Genomic DNA, 21,962 nt, shown 5'->3' on the forward strand with positions numbered 1-21,962 from the left:
GTGCCCCATATGGTGCAGCGATTTCCAATCTAGAGGTTGCGGGTTCGATTCCCGACGATTACGGTCACACACGTCTTTCTTCTCTTTCTCAGACTTCTCCTGACTTTTCTTTCATTCTCCTGGGTGGTTACCAACAGCCAGTGCATGCCGGAGTATGTGGTGTGATGTGTGTGCGGGGAAAAAAAAATGAAAAAAGACCAAAAAGTAGGGATTCACTGGCCAGAAAAAGCCACTTCATAGCTGTGTGGTGTAGACCAGGCTGAATAGTGGCGCGGTCAATTCTTCAGCCTTGCAAGTTGTTGAATGGTGCAATCCCAGCACAAGCTGCTATGGCTTCTGCTGTAGCATCGCTATCATCGCCTTCAGCGATGGGCGTCCAATGGTCCAATGGTGTGTGTGTATGTGTGTGTGTATGTGCTGCTTTTTAGAGCGTGGCTGTGTCCACAGAATGACATTGTATTATTGAAAGCCGCAGTATAGCTTGCTTATGTGTGCACTGCACATACATGTACATGTACACGACTAGTCAAGCAGGGGTTTTTTTGTGCAAACGGATTTTGTTATCAAAGAATTCGCAAACTAGACTGCGGGCGGTACTGCTGCTGCTGCTTGGCGATTAGAGGAGTCCCTCCATGCAGTGGATCAGCCTGGATATACTTTTTCATTTAGTCTTGGTGAGGCGTGTCATGGAATGGGCACACAAGCAAAGATTGCGGTTGCGGGGCGCCGACTAGACACTCTGTTTCTGTATTTTAATAATACCAGTGTACCAGTGTACTTGTAGTACAAGTGCAAGAGTCACAAGACCCAGAGAATCTCTGTGTGTGTGTGTGTGTAGATTCCCAGCGACATCCAGGAATGAAGTAAATTTAAAAAAAACGGAGTTTGTAGTGAAAAACTTGAGAACAGAAATGAAGGAATGTCCTACGTCAGCTTGTGATTGTCCCCTGGAAAATAAAAAAAACTCCATCAGCTTCGATCAAGCAATACCACGTAGTGATAGTGACCTCGGCGAAGAAAAAAATAAAGATAGGACTGGACTGTCAAAACCAACATGGCCATGAAACATAGCTGCACAGCTGCAGGACTAGTGCTGGTTGATGCTGTCGGGGAAATCCAAATAATAAAAAATATGTGTGGAATGTCTCAATGCCTGTAGTACTCCTTGCCAGTTTTGTGCTAACTTGTGCAACTCTGACTGGTCAAACATGTGGTGGTGGTGGGTGGATTCGACGCATTACTTGCGCTGCACGGTGTTTTCATGTTTTAGATTTAAAAAATGATACTGGACTTTAGATGGATTGCCAGTCGATCAATTGTTGATTTTAGCAACGTTGCCTTCTTCGTTGACATGTTTCCGCTTTGCCCGGCTACCGTTGTCATCAGCAGCAGCAGAGTCGGCGGCGGTGGCTGTGTTTGGCGCTCGCAGTCGCTTCTGTGCCAGCGGTCCTCGCGTTCTGAGCATGGTGTCTGTGTAATCACTGGCGTCGTACTTGGTGGTGATGTGACGCTGGGGCTTGGCAGCGCCACACACGTCACGACGTAGCTTCTCGCCAAGAAACCTACAGCATGCACACACACACACACACACACGCGCGCATGGACACACACACACGGACACACATGGACAAGGAAACACACGGACACAGTGCATTGCAATAGTATCAAACTCGTGTTATCAATTCTTAGAACGTTCAGCAAAATTGTCCTCATCAGGTTTGCAAGCATTCAATACGAAATAGTGGTGCCGATTTCGACGATAATATAGGAAAGTTGGTCGCTCCCCACACTGGAGATCGTGCTTTTCTGCTGACTTGATTTGCCCCGTAGATGGACTTCTCATGCGCTCTGGATGGCAGTCGTGAGTCAGTCAGGTGTCAAGTCGGCTCAGCGGGAAAAGCGCCAGCTCTAGTACTATAGTGTGCATGGTGTGAGGAGTGACCAACTGTCTTATGTCATGAAGCATTCACATTTTATCAGGTTCACAGACTCAGTCAGAGTATATTAATTTTTGAGTTATTTAACTTATTTTCTTCAGACTTCCCATTTTCTTTAAGGTACGCAAGCTCCACTGCAGCCACTTCATTATAGGCTATTCAGACTACGTCCAAATCGACGTTTACGGCCATATTTCCATGGTGACGGCGAACGTGGCGGGAGATCTGAAGCGCGAAATCGCACACGTGAACGACAAGCTCGGACTCCAGTTTTTCGTTTCGTTTGGCGTTTGTCACAGTACATGCAGAGGTGTGGAAATTTGGGAGTCTGTTGTCAGTTGTAGCGAAAGTCTCTCAGTGGTAGTGAAAATGCCGAACAGATCGTTTTCCGACAATGCGGAGCGCATCTTCCTGAAAATTTGGGCAGATCTCCTTCACAGCCTGGACAAATCTATGTCCCAGTCGGGCGGCGAAGGAGCAAAAAGCCACCTCCCTACTGAATCAGCAGCGAGGTGAAAAAATCTTCACCCAGCAAGAAGTCCACAACAAGGTGGACAGCCTAAAAAAGAAAGGCAGGGAATTGTACAAGCAAATCCGTTTGCCAACTGCCACCGGGACGTCATTGGACGAGTCGATGTTCGATCTGGTCGCAGCGCTGTCGATGTGGCCCAATTTCGAGCAATACCACAATCTCTTTTTCAAGCATCCGCAGTGGGGTCCAGGTGAATGCGTGGATACCTTGAGTCCGTGTGCCGCACAGCCTGTACCTGACGAGGAGGTGATCAGCGGTGCTAGCCATTTGGAAGCCCCAGGTGCAAGGTCCAGTTCTGGAGATGCATCATTTTCAGGTGAATAATCTTGATTCTGTTCTGATTGTCGCATAGGATGCCACAATAAAACACGGAACACGATGCGAATGGTGCTTTCCGGAACACCCTGTTGCACAAAGCGCACGGGGGGGGGGGGGGGGGGTGGGTGGGTGGTGGTGTTCGTACTTGAATGTTGTTGTTGTCCACTTTGTTTATAGTGGTTACCAGAACAGGCTAGCAATAACAATGGACCCGGTACCCACTGGGGTTTGAAAAAGGGGTGTTTTGGGAAGTTTTAAAGAAAATGTATAAATAGAATACCGCCGAAGATGTTTTGGATCGGAATATTCAGTGTGTAGAATTTGAAGGAACAGCATTCCTCAAAGTTCTGTGTCTCCGTTTTTACCATTTTCATTACTTGAACATCATTATGAAATTTTCTTACAACTTCTATTGTTGATGTACAGATTTGGAGGAGGAGGATTTCCCACCAACCCCTGTGCCAAGCAGCGCTAGTGGTGCACACAACCCGGCAACCGATGTGTCACCTCCGAAGAAAGTAAAGCGTACAGCAAGGCATGAACTGCACTCTGAGGCACTACTGAATGGAATGAAGGAAGCACAGTTAGAGACTCAGAAGAGGCAGTTCGAACATGATATCGAGGTGCAAGCGAAATGGATGGAGTACGAGTCCAAGAGAGAGGCAGAACGGCGTAAAGCCGAAGAGGAAATGGAGGAAAGGCGCCGGAAAGATGACGAGGAGAGGGACGAGCGCAGGAAGAAGGCTCAGCAAGGGGACCAAGAATTCAAGCAACGGCTGCAAGAGAATTCACAGCAGACAACTGTGATGATGCAGCGAGCAAACCTCGAGTTCATGGGGTCACTGATGAAGAAGTACTGTTCCTGAACTGAGTTCTTACTCCTCTAGCTTTGCGTGCCGACTATGCGCTTGCCCATGATGTACTTCTGATCACCGTCTACCTCCTTACACCCGCATGCACAACATCTGTCCATACTTGTCCCCCTCCCCCACCCCACCACGAATTGTCTCCATATCCCGGTGTGCCTGCTCGGTGTCTACTCCGAGACCCATGGTCGGATGAGGCGCACAGGCCTCCCCACCACCACTGCCGTTTTGTGCTGCCTTCTCTATACGTGTAGATGTAGTTGTATTTTCATCAATCCATGTCTGAAGGTTTGTGGTTTATCAATTAAAAAAACATGTCTTTTGTTCGTCCTGCAAACATGTTGCGCGGACTGAGCCGCTAAACTACCTACGAGTAGCCAGGGCATGCACAGGCACACAGCACGGGTTCGTTCACAACTTCACAAGTAACTTCAACAGTTCAAGAAGAAGAAAAATCCGAATCCTTCTCAACTTGACCAAGCGAGGATACAAAAAACAACAACAACTACAAAACCCAAATAAAGCCGCGTGCTTGCGCCACCATGTGCGCGTGACACAAAAGGAACGGCGCGAGTCCGTACAGTCAACCTAAGGACATGTATGTGTGTGTGAGAGTGCATGTTCAAGGTTTGGCGCACAATAAGTGCACGGCACAAAGGTGCTTGCAGCGTTAGGGAAGAAAGAGAAACAAAGAAAAACACAAGCAAAATCGAACATATTCAAAGTTTTTGAGGTATAAGCAGTGTAAACATAAGAATAATTAATTATTGAAGACATAATTATGTACACTTCGGGTGAGCCGCGGCAACACATCAGATGAGTTTTGTTCAAGTGCAAGACAAAGTTTCTGAACTGGGTTCTAAACAAGAAGTTGATGAACATGTTGGGCTAGAGTATCTCGGATGGCGTCAGCTGCATCGAGTATATTCGGCGGCTGATGAACATGCTCGGGCACCGCAGCTGGAGGAGCAGGTAGCCAGGAATCCTCATACGGGCATTGGCAACGCTCACAAACATTGTGCAGAGCAGCTGCAACAAGAGCAACGCGAGACGCAAACCGTGGGTCACGAATGAAATTGCGGACCAAAATAGTCCAGCGGCCTTTCGACACGCCCAATGGCGTTTTCCACAACACGCCTTGTGCGGATAACACAGTGGTTGAAATCTTTCTGTACGGGATTCAAGCCATTGCCATCGTAACATTTCATCAGCGCAGAAGATGATGCAACTGCCGAATCTGTAACTAAGCATGGGTGGACATCACGGTGCAACACATTGATGGAGGCACCGGCAGGAAGAAGCGTACCATTGTCGATATCCTGGCGCAGTTTGCATGTGTTCCATGTATAAGCATCGCCCATACAGCCAGCTCTCCCAGCATTGATGTACGCAATGATGCCTCTGGCATCCACACACAGAAGCAACACAATTGCTGGGTAGCCCTTATAGCAGTAGCACGCATCGCCATGTTCAATTGGCTTCAAGATGTGCATGAAAGTCCCATCAAGAGCTCCTGCAACGCCTGGGAGATGGCACAAACTAGCAAAATCCTCCATAGTCTGGTCTACTAGTAGTTCAACAGCAGATGGAAACTTGCACACTTGCTGAACAAGTGGCAGAAATGCCTCCATGCCATCTTGGATGATACCGTACTGGCAATATATGTTGCCGCGTAACGCGTAACGCAGGGGGGTGCGGCGTAACGCGCGACCAGGCTAGTGCGACAAATTTTCGTTGAGTTCGTAACGCGCGTCCGGCGGGGTGCGGCGATCTTTTCATTGCAGTTTGCACTGCAAAAAAAGGCTGAAAACTGTGAAAGCACGTGTACCGCGTGGTGAAAAGTTCAAAACTGGACGCAGCAGGAAGTCCTGACACTCGAAGGCGCATCATTCAGTGGTTGGCGATCACAATGGTTTCTTCTTTCCCGAGGTCGTTTTGCACTCTGATAGTTAAAATATACAGTCTTCTATTGATATCGTTGTCGCCCTTTGCCGTCGGGTTTATAACAGTTGGATAGCAACTGAATTTCTGTGCCTTCAATGTGGATGAAAAGAAAAAATGATGCGGCAAAAGCAAAAAAATGATGCGGCAATAGCAAAAAAGTGATGCGGCAATAGCAAAAAAAGGACTGCGGCAATATAGAAACCTGTGTAACGGTTCCTGTGCGACTTTGCATGTAACGCCCTGCGTGCGGCAAACATGTGCCAATGTAACGCTTCATGGCCTCACTGCGGCAACATATATTGCCAGTACGGTACTGTGGACCGTTGATGTTCCAATGTGGTACTCAGTAGCAAGCTTGTGGTATGGCGGGCAGTGTGCCGTCCACTCAAGGGAAATCGCCATGCGCTTTTTCCCGCATATAGTGGTTGTCAGACGAGTTGTTTGCTTCTGCATCCTCCGTCCAAACATTTCGTACAACTGCCCAAATGTCGTCACATCCACTCGGAAATATTCGAAGTATTTTTTATCCTCATAATCCGGAAAGCGGTCGCCAATTATCCTCCATGTTCCTCGAACTTCATACTCCCAGTGCCCTTCCATGTCAGTCGGTGTGTGGGCAGACCAAAATCTTCTCTTCATAGGTATATGTTGCAACATCAGAGGTAGGGTCATGAAAAATGGACAGGTCACACTGACAGGTCGCGAGCCGGAAACCTACGACGGCCACAGTCAATTGCAGTTTTATGAGCTACTTGAAGTATGACGTCCGTGTCTTCAAAAGTCTCAAAGTCCATACCCCTGTCAGGTGGTAGCTGATTCAATCCACGGATCAACAGCAGGAACAACACGGCAGCACGTCTCCTCTGAGTCTCCTCCATCTCGACAAAAACAAACCACCTCCAAAACACTCAAATAAATGGAGTCATAAAGACACAACATTTTCCTTTTCCTTTCTCTTGAGTACTTCAAATTTCCCGGCAAACAAAACCCGCCATAAATAATATTAACCTTGGCAACGCACTCAAAAACGCGATTGTGTACCGGCCGCATACCGCATGTCTGAACGACCAGTGCACTTGATCGCCGTTTGTCCAAGTACCGAAACGCAAAACGTGGACGTAGTCTGAATAGCCTATTACATGGAAACCCCTACGCACACCATTCTCAAATCAAGTGGTCTCTTCGCTGCAAAATAACTCATGTCTCAATCAAATTTTCGGCCAGGGGCCATCATCAGGATGAAAGAGACCACTTGATTTGAGAATGGTGTGTGTAGAGTTTTCCATGTGACTTTACATTTGTTATTCCCTTAAAACTGATGAAGGTTTAAAACAACAGGGCTGAGTTTCGAGGCAATGCTACAATTCTTCAGTCGCGGCCAAAGAGATGCGACCCGTAAGCCGAAAGCAGCGCCAGGCTCACGCGGCCCTTGGGTGGGTGTTTTTGGGACCGTGCATGATGCAATTGAATGGAAGCACAACGCTACTTTAGACTCGTGGGTCTGATCTCTTTGCCCATGACTATAAGCCCATAGCGCATTGCCAAATATGGAAGGTATGAGTAATGCATGTGAGTACACCGGGATCAGGAATGTACTGTTCAACACCCCAGACGACCATACCTAGGTGGCTGTGTGTGGGGTGTTATGTGAGTACGCTGGGATCAGCAATGCACTGTTCAACACCCCCAGACGGCCATGCCCAGGTAGGTGGCTGTGTTGGGTGTTTACTGTACAAATTACGTCATTGCGCAATGGGCTTAGCCATGCATGAGTGTAGGAGTGTAGGAGGAGGAACCTACCCAAGTCCTCGTTTGTCGTGTCCAGTCTGCCCGTCTGCCTCCACCGGCTCTGCAATACCCTGAGCCGCTCTGCCCAGTCCCTTGCCAGCCGCCCAGCCCTGATCTCGCAGCACACGACCACCGAAACCCTGTGACATGTGAAAACACGGGTGCATGCACAGACACACACAGACACACACAGACACACACACACACACGAACAGCGGCCCTCATGACTTCCATCAAGCACCCTTCCTAACTAACTCCAGAAGAAAAGAGAATCAACATGATCAAGGGCATCGTTATTCTATTGCACTTGCCCCAATCTACACAGCATAGTACTTCAATTTTCAGAAATTTTATGTGCTCAAAAAGTAAGTTATGACAGCAAACGACCATTTGGTGAACAGTGAGTGACGTACGTAGCAAAGAGACAGTATTTGGAGTGCTTGAGTTGAGGTACTGTTTCCTAATGTGTAAACGGCTGCAGTGGAGTCTGCGAGTGATAAAACCGGAAAGTTTAACGACCAGAAAGTTTAATGTTTTTGTAATTTTGGCGTGATAACGTGCAGAAAGTTTAAAACGATGTTTGTACAACAGAAAGAACATGCATCGATGTATGCGCATCTTTACACAGACATCTTAAACCGGGTTCACGATAACGTTTCTTCAAATAACGAAAAAAATTGGTCCTTTTAAAAAACGTTAGACTTTGTGACACATTAAATTTACGGTTTTAGAGTGCGTTACCTTTGTCAGTTTGTCGAAACCCGTCTTGCCCCTCCAGTCGACTACATGTTTGCCATGACGTCGCTGTGTCTCCATTTCCATGTCCATGATGTCGTTCGCATCCTTTGTACCGCTATCTGAAAACAGAAAACGGGTGAATGAGTAGATGAACGCACAGAACAACAAACGTCAGCCAATGTAATAAGCCCATTGCGTAATGACGTAATTTGTACCATAAGCACCCCACACAGCCACCTGGGCACGGTCGTGGGGGTGTTGAACAGTGCATTGCTGATCCCAGTGTACTCACATGCATTACTCATACCTTCCATATCTGGCAATGCGCTATGGGTTTACATTCAAGTAGTTGCTCGACAGCATGTTACAAGGCGGAGGACGCACCGTGTTCGGAAGCAGTGCTCCTTACTACAACCTCCACGGTTGCCAGAGCCTCGGTCTTGCCACCATTTGAACCGTATGGGTGTTAGCTCTGGTTCTGACCCTCATTATACTAGGGAGTTGTGTGAGTGGAGGTTGTAGAAAGGGGCACTGTTTCCGAACACAGTGTGGGTCCTCCGCCTTGTAACATGCTGTCAACCTACAACATGTTTTCAACAAAACAAGGCGTATCCAATACAATATCCAAGTACTAGTAGATGCTGACAGGAGCTCACAAAAACAAAAACAACTTCTCGCGAAATCAACCGCAACGTCTCTACACGCACATACACACGTGCATGTGTGTGCATGCGATCATGCGCGTATACACACACATGCTCACAAACACACGGATGGACATGCATACACAGACAAACAAGCACACACCCACACCCACATACACACACACGTGCATACACGCACACACAGGCACATAGATGGCACACAACATGTAAATAAAATGTACACTCACTTGGTTCGTAGAAAATGGAGAGATCGACATCATATTCATCAGCTAAACGTTCATCCTCCTCTACAACAACAACAACAACAACAACAACAACGACAACAACAAAAAACATAACACAAACACAAACACAAATCAGGAATCGTGATTGTCGTTGCGAATCGCGAGACAATCACCAGTCCACAACTCCTTATTTGTGCATGTTTGCGCCTCGTGCGTCTAAAACCTGCTATGCGTACTGTACTACCGTACGCTGTATTTTCAGGATCCTGTACGGTTGACCACATCCACTCCTGATGAGTTTGAAGAGTGTGTTGCAGAAGATGAAACTATGATCACCGATGTCCAGCCAGAATGCACACCTTTTGGCATCGATTTTACAGCTGTTGTGAACACCAGGCCACTTGTTGCTCATGCTGACGAGTTCTGGGGCGTGGGGGGTCCTCTGACACCGGCTCAATTCTTATCCCTCCATTGTAATCTTATGTTTCCCATTTTCTTGATACTAATGTACATGATGACACAGAAGCACATGCTTCCACTGTGACCGTATGTTGCTCTCCCTGCCACAATGTGCCGCTCACTTCTGCTGTCATTATTGCTATGCGCAACTTGCACGGTCTGTTTCTAGTTTTCCTGAATCCCGGACACCAGGTGTTGGGCTGCTGCTGCTATGGCCAGTCTCCAAGTTCATAGTAATCACGACGGTCTAGTGCGTACGGCATGTTTCTAGACTGAGACAGAAGCACATGCTTCCACACTGTCAACTGTGCAAGCATCACAGAAGCTTGCGCCATAAGAAGTTTGACGGTGACTTGGCAAAGAATTCGGAGCAGAAGCCGAAGAACTCCACAACCTTGAACGTCGATGCTGCGCCCTTTCCGTCTGCAACTCACACCTTGACATAGACTTGTGGACATGTTACCATGCAGACGGCCCTTGCTACCATCCAAGACGAGTCAGGTCAAAGCCTTCAAGCTCGCCTTTTGTTCGATACTGGTTCCAGTCGAACTTACATCAGAGAATCCACTCGAGAATCCTTGGACATGCCGACAATTTGCGTCTCAGAAACAAGTCCGTCGCCCAGTTTCCCACTTGTACCCTATCGAAGTAGCTTGTGATGGCAGTCAAGTCTCTGGCACTCAGGAACCAGCTGCTACTCACAACGACGCGTCTGTCACACCGCCAGGCCACGCCGTGCTGCTGCTCAGAAATGCCAGAATATGATTCGCAGGCTGAGAGATAATGATGCACTGTGAGTTAGTTTAGTTTATAGGTACATTATTTTCTTTAAAGAAGGGCTGAGGCGTCCTGCAGCTTCATCTCTGAAAGGAATTCGGGTGGACACACCCATTCCCATAGCGCTGCACATCACATCCGAACCAGTTCCGTTATTTTTTACAACGTTTCGGCACTTGGCCACCGTCAGGTAATAACAATGAATACCGTGGAAGCCACACAAGAGCAGTATATATACGCAGAGTGTAGCGCCAAAAAAAGATGCGAATTATGTTACCTATTATTTTCTTTCTTTGTTCGTATCTCTTACCGTATTTCCTCGATTAATGGCCCATGCTCGAATAATAGACCATGCTCAAATAGTAGACCCTCCTAGAGGCCTCACTGAAAAATAGTAGACCATGCCCGAATAAGAGACCCGGTCTCTTATTTGAGCTCATCGCTTTGCGCATGCGCACTAAGAAAGCACGTGGTGGATCAAAAAAGGACGCGATTTAGGTTGCGCAACTACAATTTGTGTAGCGCCTAGTTGCTTTCTTTCATTATTTGAGCACGGTCCACTATATTTTCATCGGCACATCGCTGGAAATGGTGAATTTTTAACACGTCATAATAATAATAATTATTCCCGTAGCTATGCAGAAGACGTTACTTCAGTAACGTCTGGCGCTAGCCAGGGTCCACACAGCTTTAATTTGGTGTTTGTTTGTGTCACGCCTGGCGCTATCCGTATCTGACGGCAAAAAAGCATAGGATGTTATAAATTTTTCAATTCTCCTTTTTTTCAGGCATATCCTGGGATTCGAACCCGCACTATCGCCCTACATGCATTCCCCCCATACACTTCGCATTCATACCCATTCTTCCAAGTTGCGTTACGTTATTATCTTGCGTTTGAAAGCCCTATTTGAATATTGCGGGAAGCTGTATGTGGCCAGCTGTGTTTGATGGTACGGTACGGTACGGGAGACGGTGTCGTATTACCCTCGATCGTACCTGTCCCGTCCCTATCCCCTACCGTACCGTGCCATCAAAGACGGCTGGCCACAATGCATTTAACTCAAATAGGGCTTTCAAATGCAAGATCACAATGTGAAACAACTTGGAAGAATTAGTATGTATGCGAAGTGCATCGGGGGATGAATGCAGGGCGCGCGATAGTGCGGGTTCGAATCCCAGGTTATGTCTAAAAAAAAGGAATTTTTTAAAGAATTTATAACATCCCTATGCTTTTTTTTTGTCTAGGTCATCAAGGCAAAAAAGCATAGCGTAGGGCCCTGAGCTTCCAAGCTCTCTCGTATTTTTCGTAATAAGTATTCGCATGCAACGACGCAAATCCACACAATTCAGTAGACACTTCTTTTCTATCAAACGTTTTCTTTCCCTTCTCTTCAGGATAGTACAGGGAATGTTGTAAATTTGAAAAACACATAACTATATAGAGAATGAAAGAAAGAAAAAAGTCAACACTTCAACATAGGTGTTAAAATGATTAAAGTGTAAAAAACTCAAAAACAAACAGCTGCAAGTTGTAGACAAACACGTTGAACACATCAGGGAACAATTGTCACACTTTCACGAGGTGTGACACCAAACAACTGCAACGATAACATATTCTCCTTCTGTACACATAGTTCTGGATCTAGTTAACGAATATACAGAGCTTCTAACACAGCAAGATGTAACTTAGACCTTCCACGAGTCAAAATCGAAAAGATATCATCACTATACAACTTACGACAACTAGCACTGCCCGACAAATGACGCTTGATGGACGATGTCCGATTACTTAGCTCTGTCACCTTCGACGCCTCACGGGTGTTTCGCAGTGGCCACTCGTCAAGATGGCGGCAAATCCGAGAGTACAAAAATTTCGACTCTGCCTATGTGCGTGGCGGATGCGAATCTCGCACGTGCATGCAAAATCTAGCCTTCTGCAGAGCTGGGAAGAGCAAGTGTGTAGCCAGTGTAGGAACGACGACCTTTTCCGAGAGAGAATGTGGCTCTTTTCATCCCAACATTTTACTCGCCACGCTCTCCCTCCCAGCTTATTGATACGAGTATGTGCTACCGAGTAGAAGTCTCCATCTTCAGAGTAGGCCAGGCAGAATCGCAAGGTTGAAATACTTGCTCCCTTGGTTTTTTTGGTCCTTTGAGGTGTTGATGTGATCGTTGTGTACAACTCGAAGTGACAAACTTGAGACCCCCGCGCCACAAAAAACTAAGGCGCGCCACAAAGTTTCGTTTGGCTGTTCAATGAAAGGACGTATGGAAGCAGGGATAAAAACTATCGTGGCTGCCGGCAAAACTCCTAGTAATGTAATAAACGGGGGTGTGACTTTGGTAATTCCAAGGAGAATGTACGCACGGCCATTCCACAACGAAGACGAACTTCGAGCTCAAAAACACTCCGATTTTCAAACAAACGACGCAGGAACGAAGACATGGTCACAGTGTTCCCGTGTGGCCTTCAAAACACCTAATTTTACTTCGATAGCGGCTGGTTCAGGGCAAATTCAGACCCAATTCGACAGCGTCGTACCGCTCAGATTCGCCCAAAACACGAGGAAATGTACGGTAGATCCAAATGCGTACGCATTTTGCGTACGGGGACCACTGGCCAGAGTTCATGCACTGCAAACACCCGTGGCCTGCCGTTGTTCTCTTCCGTTAGGCTTGCCAGGCGTCGAAGGTGACAGAGCTAAGTAATCGGACACCGTCCATCAAGCGTCATTTGTCGGGCAGTGCTAGTTGTCGTAAGTTGTATAGTGATGATATCTTTTCGATTTTGACTCGTGGAAGGTCTAAGTTACATCTTGCTGTGTTAGAAGCTCTGTATATTCGTAAACTAGATCCAGAACTATGTGTACAGAAGGAGAATGTGTTATCGTTGCAGTTGTTTGGTGTCACACCTCGTGAAAGTGTGACAAGTGTTCCCTGATGTGTTCAACGTGTTTGTCTACAACTTGCAGCTGTTTGTTTTTGAGTTTTTTACACTTTAATCATTTTAACACCTATGTTGAAGTGTTGACTTTTTTCTTTCTTTCATTCTCTATATAGTTATGTGTTTTTCAAATTTACAACATTCCCTGTACTATCCTGAAGAGAAGGGAAAGAAAACGCTTGATAGAAAAGAAGTGTCTACTGAATTGTGTGGATTTGCGTCGTTGCATGCGAATACTTATTAACCCTTTAAGAGCCACAGGAAATTTTCAAAATTGTGCATTTTTTCGTGTTCTTTGGATCATAGCTTCAGTTCTACTCACTCAATCCTCACAATCTAGGGCTTCCTGGAAAGGTCTCCGCGAGAGGAAGAGAATGAGGTCGATCATGATAGCCAGCACACCGCCTATCCAGCGCTAGATCGCAGCGACAGTACGAAAAATGCCCCAAATGCGGCCAATTGCGTCCCGCTCCAGATATTTCATTTTACTCGATCGTGGAGTTCCAATTTTTTCGCTGTGTACTCTTGACAATATCAACAGTGAAACCCGTGCAAATTCGAGTAAGCCAGCTTGACGAAAAGTCTCAAAATTATCAATACTAAAGTCGCACTGCGCGCTTTTGAAATTGCCGCGATCGCGGCTCAACTTACGAGTGATTTATCTCAGGAACCGTTGCTCGCAGCGCTTCGCGGATTGTTTTTCCCGACAGGTGAGAGATTTCTCTTCGCCCTGGATATTTCGATCACTGGATTTGAGCGAGATTGGACTGAGTTACGATCTTTTGAAATTTTGCATTTGAATGCGTCGTTTACGACGCATTCAAGTATGGGGCGGCTCTTAAAGGGTTAAGAAACTGTTTTCCCACCGCCTCCAAACTACTGTTTGAATTATATTTTTGAACTTCTATATTATGACGTGTTAAAAATCCACCATTTCCAGCAATGTGCCGATGAAAATATAGTGGACCGTGCTCAAAAAATGGACCATGCCCAAATAAGAGACCGGGGGTCCAACCCTCTTCAAAAAACAAAAGACCGGGTATATTAATCGAGGAAATACGGTAATTTGCTAGATGCTATAATATTACCGTAAAATCCCGCCAGCCTACCTCCTCGTCGCTTCAGGTGGGGAGGGGCGGATGGGCGAGTCCTACTTGCCGCATTCAGTGCAACATGAAAAAGTACTCACCCTACGAAAACTGTTCGTGCATCTCGTGCACCGACCAAAGGTCAAGAGCCAGGAGTCGTACAGACCCGTCAAAACTCAGGGTTTGTGCGATCCCTGGTCAAGAGGGTACCTAGGGTGGGCACTGTTGCGTACATTTCCAACGGGGTCGAGCACGCGTCTGCAGTACAGTACGGCATCACAGACTGCGACAGAGTCATACGAGGATACATCCCTGACAAGAAGTCAGGGAGGGGCGGATAGGAGAGACGGGGCGCTCTGGCGGGATTTTACGGTATATAGGATTTTGGTCATATTTTTCAACTCGAAATGGGTGCGGCATGAGCATAGGAAAAAGTATGTGACCCATTCTTCCTTACATCTCAGGCTCATCTCCCTGCGCAATATTACTAAGGCCTATGCCCTATTTTTCGAATCCTCTATATAAGATTATTGGACCTTGTTTTATTCTTAAAACTGGTAGTTTCACAATGGCATGTGCGATATGTCGTCATGAAACCACCCCGTGCCACACCTGTAATGTTCTTCTGCACATTCACTGCTTCAGTCCTGTCCATGACAGCAGCTGAACAATGCTGCTCAAAGTTCCAATTCTTCCTGAAAATGGGTATATGAATCTAAAAAGTAAACATTCATCCCTCAGACATATTTACAACTTCTATGAAAACCACTATGCCGTTATTATGGGTCATGAATTTAGGGGTCAAACGGGTGTACCTTTGACTAACGAACGGGTAATTTTCTTAACGAGCGGGTTAACGGGTACTATTTAGCAGCCATATTAATTTAAGTTGTATCGAGGGTAGCCCAGGTAAGTATGTATTAGTGCCTATTTCACCTTCAGCTGCAAGTCCTATTACAAGATAAGCCTCGTTATAAGATAACTTTTTCGATGGCCCAGAGATCATCTACTAACGAGGGAGGACCTGTAGTACTGTAACGAAATTTTAGGTGCATTTTATTTCCGGTAAAAATTTCGGCACCGATGTTACCGAAAATAAAACACCACCGAAAATTTCTGCTTTTGCAATAACTGACATAGTGGATGATTGGGCGCCGGATAAGGGGCCATCCGTAAATATAGATATTTATTCCCGTAGCTATGCAGAAGACGTTACTTCAGTAACGTCTGGCGCTAGCCAGGGTCCACACAGCTTTAATTCCCGTAGCTATGCAGAAGACGTTACTTCAGTAACGTCTGGCGCTAGCCAGGGTCCACACAGCTTTAATTTGGTATTTGTGTGTTTGTGTGTTTGTTTGTTTGTTTGTTTGTGTCACGCCTGGCGCTATCCCGTATCTGTCCCGTACTGTACCGTACCAGCAAAGACAGCTGGCCATAATATTTTTGTTTGTTTGTGCCATCGACATGCCTGGCGCTATCCCATACCTGTCCCGTACCATCAAGAGTACGGTACCAACAAGAGAATGAGTATATATGCGAAGTGTATCGGGGGAATGCATTCAGTGCGGTAACATTTTGTGTGGATTTGTGTTCGAGGCCGAGATCCCACTAGCAGGCTGGCTGGGCCGCCTGTCGAACAGCCCGGGAATCGCATGTAGGCGGATAGCATAATAATTATAACGTTTATACAGTCATGTAGATGTATAGCAGGGAGTCATATTATGTAAACGACTCCCTGCTGTATGGGGAGATTTTCTGGAAAGAAATACGAAGTAGGGAGACGAGTAAATGCAATCAGAATGGATGTTAGTTGCCGTCAGTATAATAATAAGAAGAAGATAAACTCCCGTGATCGGCAGAGTCCGCGCCGGTCCCAGGAAACGTCAGGACAGACATCCCGTCGACTCCAGAACGCCCGTGATCGGCAGAGTCAGCGCCGGTCCCATAGCTATGCAGAAGACGTTACTTCAGTATCTCATTGAAACGTTTTTGCAATACAATGATGTGGCTAATCAAAGGAAAAAGCATTTCCATCAGTTCTAACAACATGCACGAGGAGCTAGGCAACAAAACATAGCGCAGGGCCCTGAGCTTCCAAGCTCTCTCGTTTGGTATTTGTTTGTGTGTCTGTTTGTTTGTGTCACGCCTGGCGCTATCCGTATCTGACGGCAAAAAAGCATAGGATGTTATAAATTTTTCAATTCTCCTATTTTTTCCAGGCATATCCTGGGATTTGAACCCGCACTATCGCCCTACATGCATTCCCCCATACACTTCGCATTCATACCCATTCTTCCAAGTTGCTTCACGTTATTATCTTGCGTTTGAAAGCCCTATTTGAATATTGCGGGCAGCTGTATGTGGCCAGCTGTGTTTGATGGTACGGTACGGTACGGGAGACGGTGTCGTATTACCCTCGATCGTACCTGTCCCGTACCTATCCCCTACCGTACCTTGCCATCAAAGACGGCTGGCCACAATGCATATTCAAATAGGGCTTTCAAATGCAAGATCACAATGTGAAACAACTTGGAAGAATTAGTATGTATGCGAAGTGTATCGGGGGATGCATGCAGGGCGCGCGATAGTGCGGGTTCGAATCCCAGGTTATGGCTTAAAAAAAAAGGATTATTTTTAAAGAATTTATAACATCCCTATGCTTTTTTTTGTGTCTTGGTCATCAAGGCAAAAAAGCATAGCGTAGGGCCCTGAGCTTCCAAGCTCTCTCGTTTAGAAACGAAAACTAGTCATTTCTCTTCAACCCCCCTCCCCCCCCCCCCCCCCCCCCCTTCTCCCTCAGAAACGAACACATACAAACGGTACATAGTATCGATATTTTTTTTCTTTTTTTCTGGACGTGCACACACACACGCAAACTGTGCATCGATATTTTTTTCGAGCAACGACCAGGTACTCAACCCCCTCCCCCTAAACGACTAGTTTTCGTTTCTAAATAAATATCGGTATTTACGGATGGCCCCTAACTAAGCGCTCTACGCACTGAGCACATGAATCACCGCTCACCTCCCTTCAGTTCATCCCAGTAGGCTGCATCAGTGTAAAACACAAGACCACTGCCTCCTTTCTCCCACTTTAGCTCAATTTCGTTCTCAAACAGACGCTCCTCGGTGCGACCCTGCATGCAGAACACACGCAAGAACATACAGAGCTGAGAGGTCGTGTGTGTATGTGGCTAGCTGGCTACACAGTATACTTGCGTGTAAAAAACACTCCATCCAGGTGTACATGTATGCTCTACTGCTGGTGATAAAACTCCTGACAAAACTCCACACGTGCACGCACACACACGTGCACGCACAAACACGTGCACGCACACACACACACACACACACACACACACACACACCTCAGACCGCAGACCTGCCCATCGCGGAAGCGATGATAGCAAACATGTGCTCACACACACACACACACACACACACACACACACACACACACACACACGCACGCACACACACAATTTTAATACAGCGCAAATAGGAGAATACTCGTAGCCATAGGATCAGTACTATCAGCTGTGCTGTCATTACAACCAGTTTGATAAGGTTTAACCAGAACGTTTTCTCGTGACTCTCTTCAGGGGCTGTGTTCAATTACGCACTTGATCGATTCATGAATGGAATCTCGCCGTTCGATTTCATGTCATGAGCTATGGAATCGGTTCGGAATCCATTCACCCTATTCACATGGGGTGATGTGAATAGCGCGAATCGATTCACGGGCATAATCGAATGGACTCAGTGGTTGCCATCACCCAAACACCTAAAATCCCCCGTCGCATCGCATACCTGTTTATCGACATCGTCGTGAAGGGCTTCGTAGCGATCCCACTCCTCTGCATCATGGTCGTCCTCTTCTCCAATCACCTCTTCTTCGGATGACACCTCGTCATGATTCTCCCTTGCACCACCAGCATCATCATCGACAACACGGCTGCCTACGTTGCTACTGTGTGTCGTGCGCGCAGACCTGGGCTTGGAGGGCGCTGCTGATACCTGTGAAGAGCAGAGAAGAAAAAGGAAATGAAACATTTTCAATGCAGGCAATGCAGGGGTGTAGCTGGTCCCCCTCAAGTTAGGGGCATGCACCCCTCAAGTTAGGGGCATGCACCCCTCAAGTTAGGGGGATGCACTTCCTCAAGTTAGGGGCATGCACCCCTCAAGTTAGGGGGATGCACCCCCTCAAGTTAGGGGGATGCACCCCCTCAAGTTAGGGGGATGCACCCCCTCAAGTTAGAGGGATGCATCCCCTCAAGTTAGGGGGATGCATCCCCTCAAGTAAGGGGGATGCACCCCCTCAAGTTAGGGGGATGCACCCCCTCAAGTTAGGGGGATGCACCCCCTCAAGTTAGGGGGATGCACCCCCTCAAGTTAGAGGGATGCATCCCCTCAAGTTAGAGGGATGCATCCTCTCAAGTTAGGGGGATGCACCCCCTCAAGTTAGGGACATGCACCGCCACTTCACATGTATCATACCAAGAGTATTATAAGGTTAGTTTGCTCTTGATCATACGTGTACGTGTAGGATGGCTGGGGCATGTCATCATGATCATTATGTGCATACTGAACCTAGGTGGAAATTTTAAGGAGGGTGTGCGTTTCAAATAATTCAAATTCGGTCCGAGTTTTGAGAAATTTCTTCGGAATACTGCTCAGGCAGTTCCTCGAGTTTTTCTCATATCTATAGATCCTCACCTTCGAGATGTTTTCATTTGCTGCAGCCAGGTTGCTGGCGACGGACGGTGATGGAGTGGTGACGTCCGTCGTCGTCATCTCCGCTTCCGCTACTGTTGCCGTTGTTGGTGTGGGTTGTGGCGCTGCTGCTGCTCTCGCCGTGCCCTCTCCTGGCGTGTCATCACACAGACGATGTCCGTCTGCTGTTGTCCAAACGCCACCGCCGTGCACAGCTCGCTGCTCGCCGGCGGCCGTGGTAGTGCCAATGGCCACGTCGTCGTAATCGCCATTGCCACCGCCGCTGCCGCATCCACTACTACCACCGCTACCAGCATTGGGCGTCACTCCAGACCGTGAACATGACGGCTTCTTCCCATACAGGGCGCTAGAGAGGGTGGTCGCGCGTGCTTTGAGCGTCGACGACGGCAGCAAATGTTCACCCTCACCACCATCACCACCACGGCGACGACGACGACTTTCCTCCGAGTACATGAAAGGAACGGAAGCGTAGCGGTGCGGTCGCTTCATTGTCGGGAAGTTCAGTCCCAGCTTGGTGATGAGGCGCGGCGGAAACTTACACCTCGCTATCAGGTCCATGAGGACTTCGTTGGGCGTACCCACATTACCGTTGGGTAGCACGGACGGAGGACGCAGCTCGGGCAGCTTTACCAGCTGCTCCAGGGCAAGCGCATCATCATCATCACCACCATCAACATCGTCACGAATGCCGCTATCATTACCGGCATTGTCGGTCATCGTACTGCTCTGCAATGCTGCTCTGCCCGGGTCGTGCGTGACTGTGGGTGTTACCATGGTGACATCATCCATACAGGTATTCTTGTCACCAGGGTATGATAACACAACACCGGAACTGCTTGCAGGGGAATTCCCTGTTCTAAAATTTGGACTAGGCCCAGATGAGCTTGATGTAGTGTCAGGGGCGGCATTGTCCGGTGCAGGACACACCGAGTGGCGTCCGCTCCCGACCTGCTGCTGCTGCCGCTGCCGTTGCTGCTGTGAGTCACTGCATGACAACGCACACTGGGTGTTGTGTGTGACTTCGCCGTGACTGCTGGGTGCCGGAGCGCATTCCACAGCAACACGATCTTCACCGATCAGCGCCGGTACGCTCTCAATGTGATCACCACACGCGATAGACTCCGACCGGCTACCAGCGCCACGAGCCCGAGAACCAACGTCTCGCTCATGTGAGGACGACTGCATCTCGTTATTCCCGGGATCATCACCGGCAACCGTCACGTCCGCTGTCGTTTGCTTGGTCTTGAGCTGTGAGATGTGAACGCGGCTCTTGCGGTACTTGCCCGCCTGATCAACCCAGAGCTTCTTGTCGTAGTTACGCAACAAGTCGACGAGATGCGACTGCTTCACACCAATCACACAACAGCATGTCGGTGGTGGTGCTGGTGACGAGGATGTTGCAGCAGCGGTGTTGTCGGTGGTGTTGCTGTCGGCGCTGGATGACGGCTGATCCTCCTGCAGGCGATGCGGATCACAAGACAATTACAAAAGCGGAGGATCATGGAATTGAAAGCAATACTCCCCTCTCTCCCCTGTTTGTGTCCGGGTCAAAACAATTAATCATGATTCCACTTGCCACAGGGTCCGGTAAAACCAGACTTTACTGTACATGTGCATGTGTGGTGATCACACACCGGCCATATTTGGGTACGGTGACCATACCCTCACGACTCTGCACTGCAGCTCCAGGTTTCTGGCAAATCTATTTATACAGTAACACGTGTACATCAGGAGCACATGAAACCCAAAGCGTGCAGCTTGGGGCTTTTTCTACTATGGGTGTCTGTCACGGCGAAATTCCACGATCACATCGTATTTGGTGCAGATCTGAGGCGGTAAGTGGTGCAGTGCGTACAACTGAGCTGCAGTTGGGCAGAAAGAGACCTGCTTGAATCCTGCTTGTACGCACTACATCACTAAAATGATGTAATCACGGAATTTCGCCGTGACAGCAACCCATCCGAGCTGCACACTCTGGTTTTCATGTACTCTTGCTGGATATGTACACCTACAGAAGGTGGAATGGGGGGTGGGCACGGACTCGTCTGACTACCTCATGCACAAACTCGGCAACATGATGCTGCACAACACTGCATGACCGGATTCGTGGGCTATTTCTCACTACAGCTAGATTTGAGCCACGCTGGGGCTTTCCGGGCAAGCTGCTGTTAGCCACTTGTTTGTTTGTTCGTGTTTATTTAACTTCGTACATTGAACGGCAACTGGGCCCAATAACATAAAGGCGAATATGGAACGAAAGAAGCAATGGAGGAAAGGAAATAAAAAGACAGGAACACTTACTGGTGTCCTGGTCGGCTTCAGTTCGGGACGGTGGCGATAATGGAAGCAGTGGAAGCCGCCTAGCTCGGTGATCTGCGAGAAGAACGCACGCAGATCGGCCGAGTGCAGGTCACTAGGAATGTTACCGACTACACAGTACACAGCTGGCGAGGAATCATCTCCAGAAACTGGCGCGGCGGCTACTTCCACAGCTGCCTGGGCCTTGCTCGGTTTGTACAGTCCACGCGCCGACATAGTGTAAATCTACGAGTGGACACTGAGGACAATGAAAGGCTCCCGACACTCCACAAGCAATCCACGACGGTAGTGGAGAACGAAGCACGAAATCAATGAGTTATCTTGTCAAACAGCACTGGGCAGTGGGCAAGCAATGGCACCACATACACATACACTTCCAGTAGATAGGGAAAGTACTGTCGAGCTTTGATCGGCAACTGTACATCAGGCCTGCTCTGGACACCATTTGCCAAGCGAGAACAAACAAAAATCAACTCTTCTCTATCGCCTCGCCATTGACAGGAAAACTAACTGGTCATGTCATTCAAAAATCACAGCTCGAGCCGCAAATGCAAGAAACAGAAAATCGTCTTTGCAACGACATTCGTAATGAAAGCTTGAGGACGCTACGAATAGCGCCATATTCTCCAT

The 21,962-nt window shown here is 47.7% G+C and overlaps 1 protein-coding gene across 1 annotated transcript; it reads right to left on the reverse strand.

The window, feature by feature from the left end:
* Positions 1-716: 716 nt before the first annotated feature.
* LOC135821367 (G patch domain-containing protein 3-like) lies at positions 717-21,892 on the reverse strand. The gene is made up of 8 exons (XM_065334437.1): positions 21,315-21,892; positions 18,996-20,468; positions 18,090-18,296; positions 17,305-17,416; positions 9,016-9,075; positions 8,127-8,242; positions 7,398-7,525; positions 717-1,562 (listed from the first exon to the last, which is right to left on the reverse strand). Exons 1-8 carry the CDS (start codon positions 21,546-21,548, stop codon positions 1,313-1,315), a joined length of 2,580 nt encoding a protein of 859 aa, XP_065190509.1. The 5' UTR covers positions 21,549-21,892; the 3' UTR covers positions 717-1,312.
* Between the last annotated feature and the right edge of the window lie 70 nt (positions 21,893-21,962).

Source organism: Sycon ciliatum, chromosome 7 (assembly GCF_964019385.1).
Source record: "Sycon ciliatum chromosome 7, ocSycCili1.1, whole genome shotgun sequence".
NCBI classification, from domain to species: domain Eukaryota; kingdom Metazoa; phylum Porifera; class Calcarea; order Leucosolenida; family Sycettidae; genus Sycon; species Sycon ciliatum.

Coding starts and splice junctions, on each gene's coding strand:
- LOC135821367 (XM_065334437.1), bottom strand. CDS start 21,548: ATGTCGGCGCGTGGACTGTACAAACCGAGCAAGGCCCAGGCAGCTGTG. Junction 8,243..9,015: donor CTCCATTTTCTACGAACCAA/GTGAGTGTACAT, acceptor TTCTGTTTTCAG/ATAGCGGTACAAAGGATGCG. Junction 1,563..7,397: donor CACGACAAACGAGGACTTGG/GTAGGTTCCTCC, acceptor TGCATGCTGTAG/GTTTCTTGGCGAGAAGCTAC.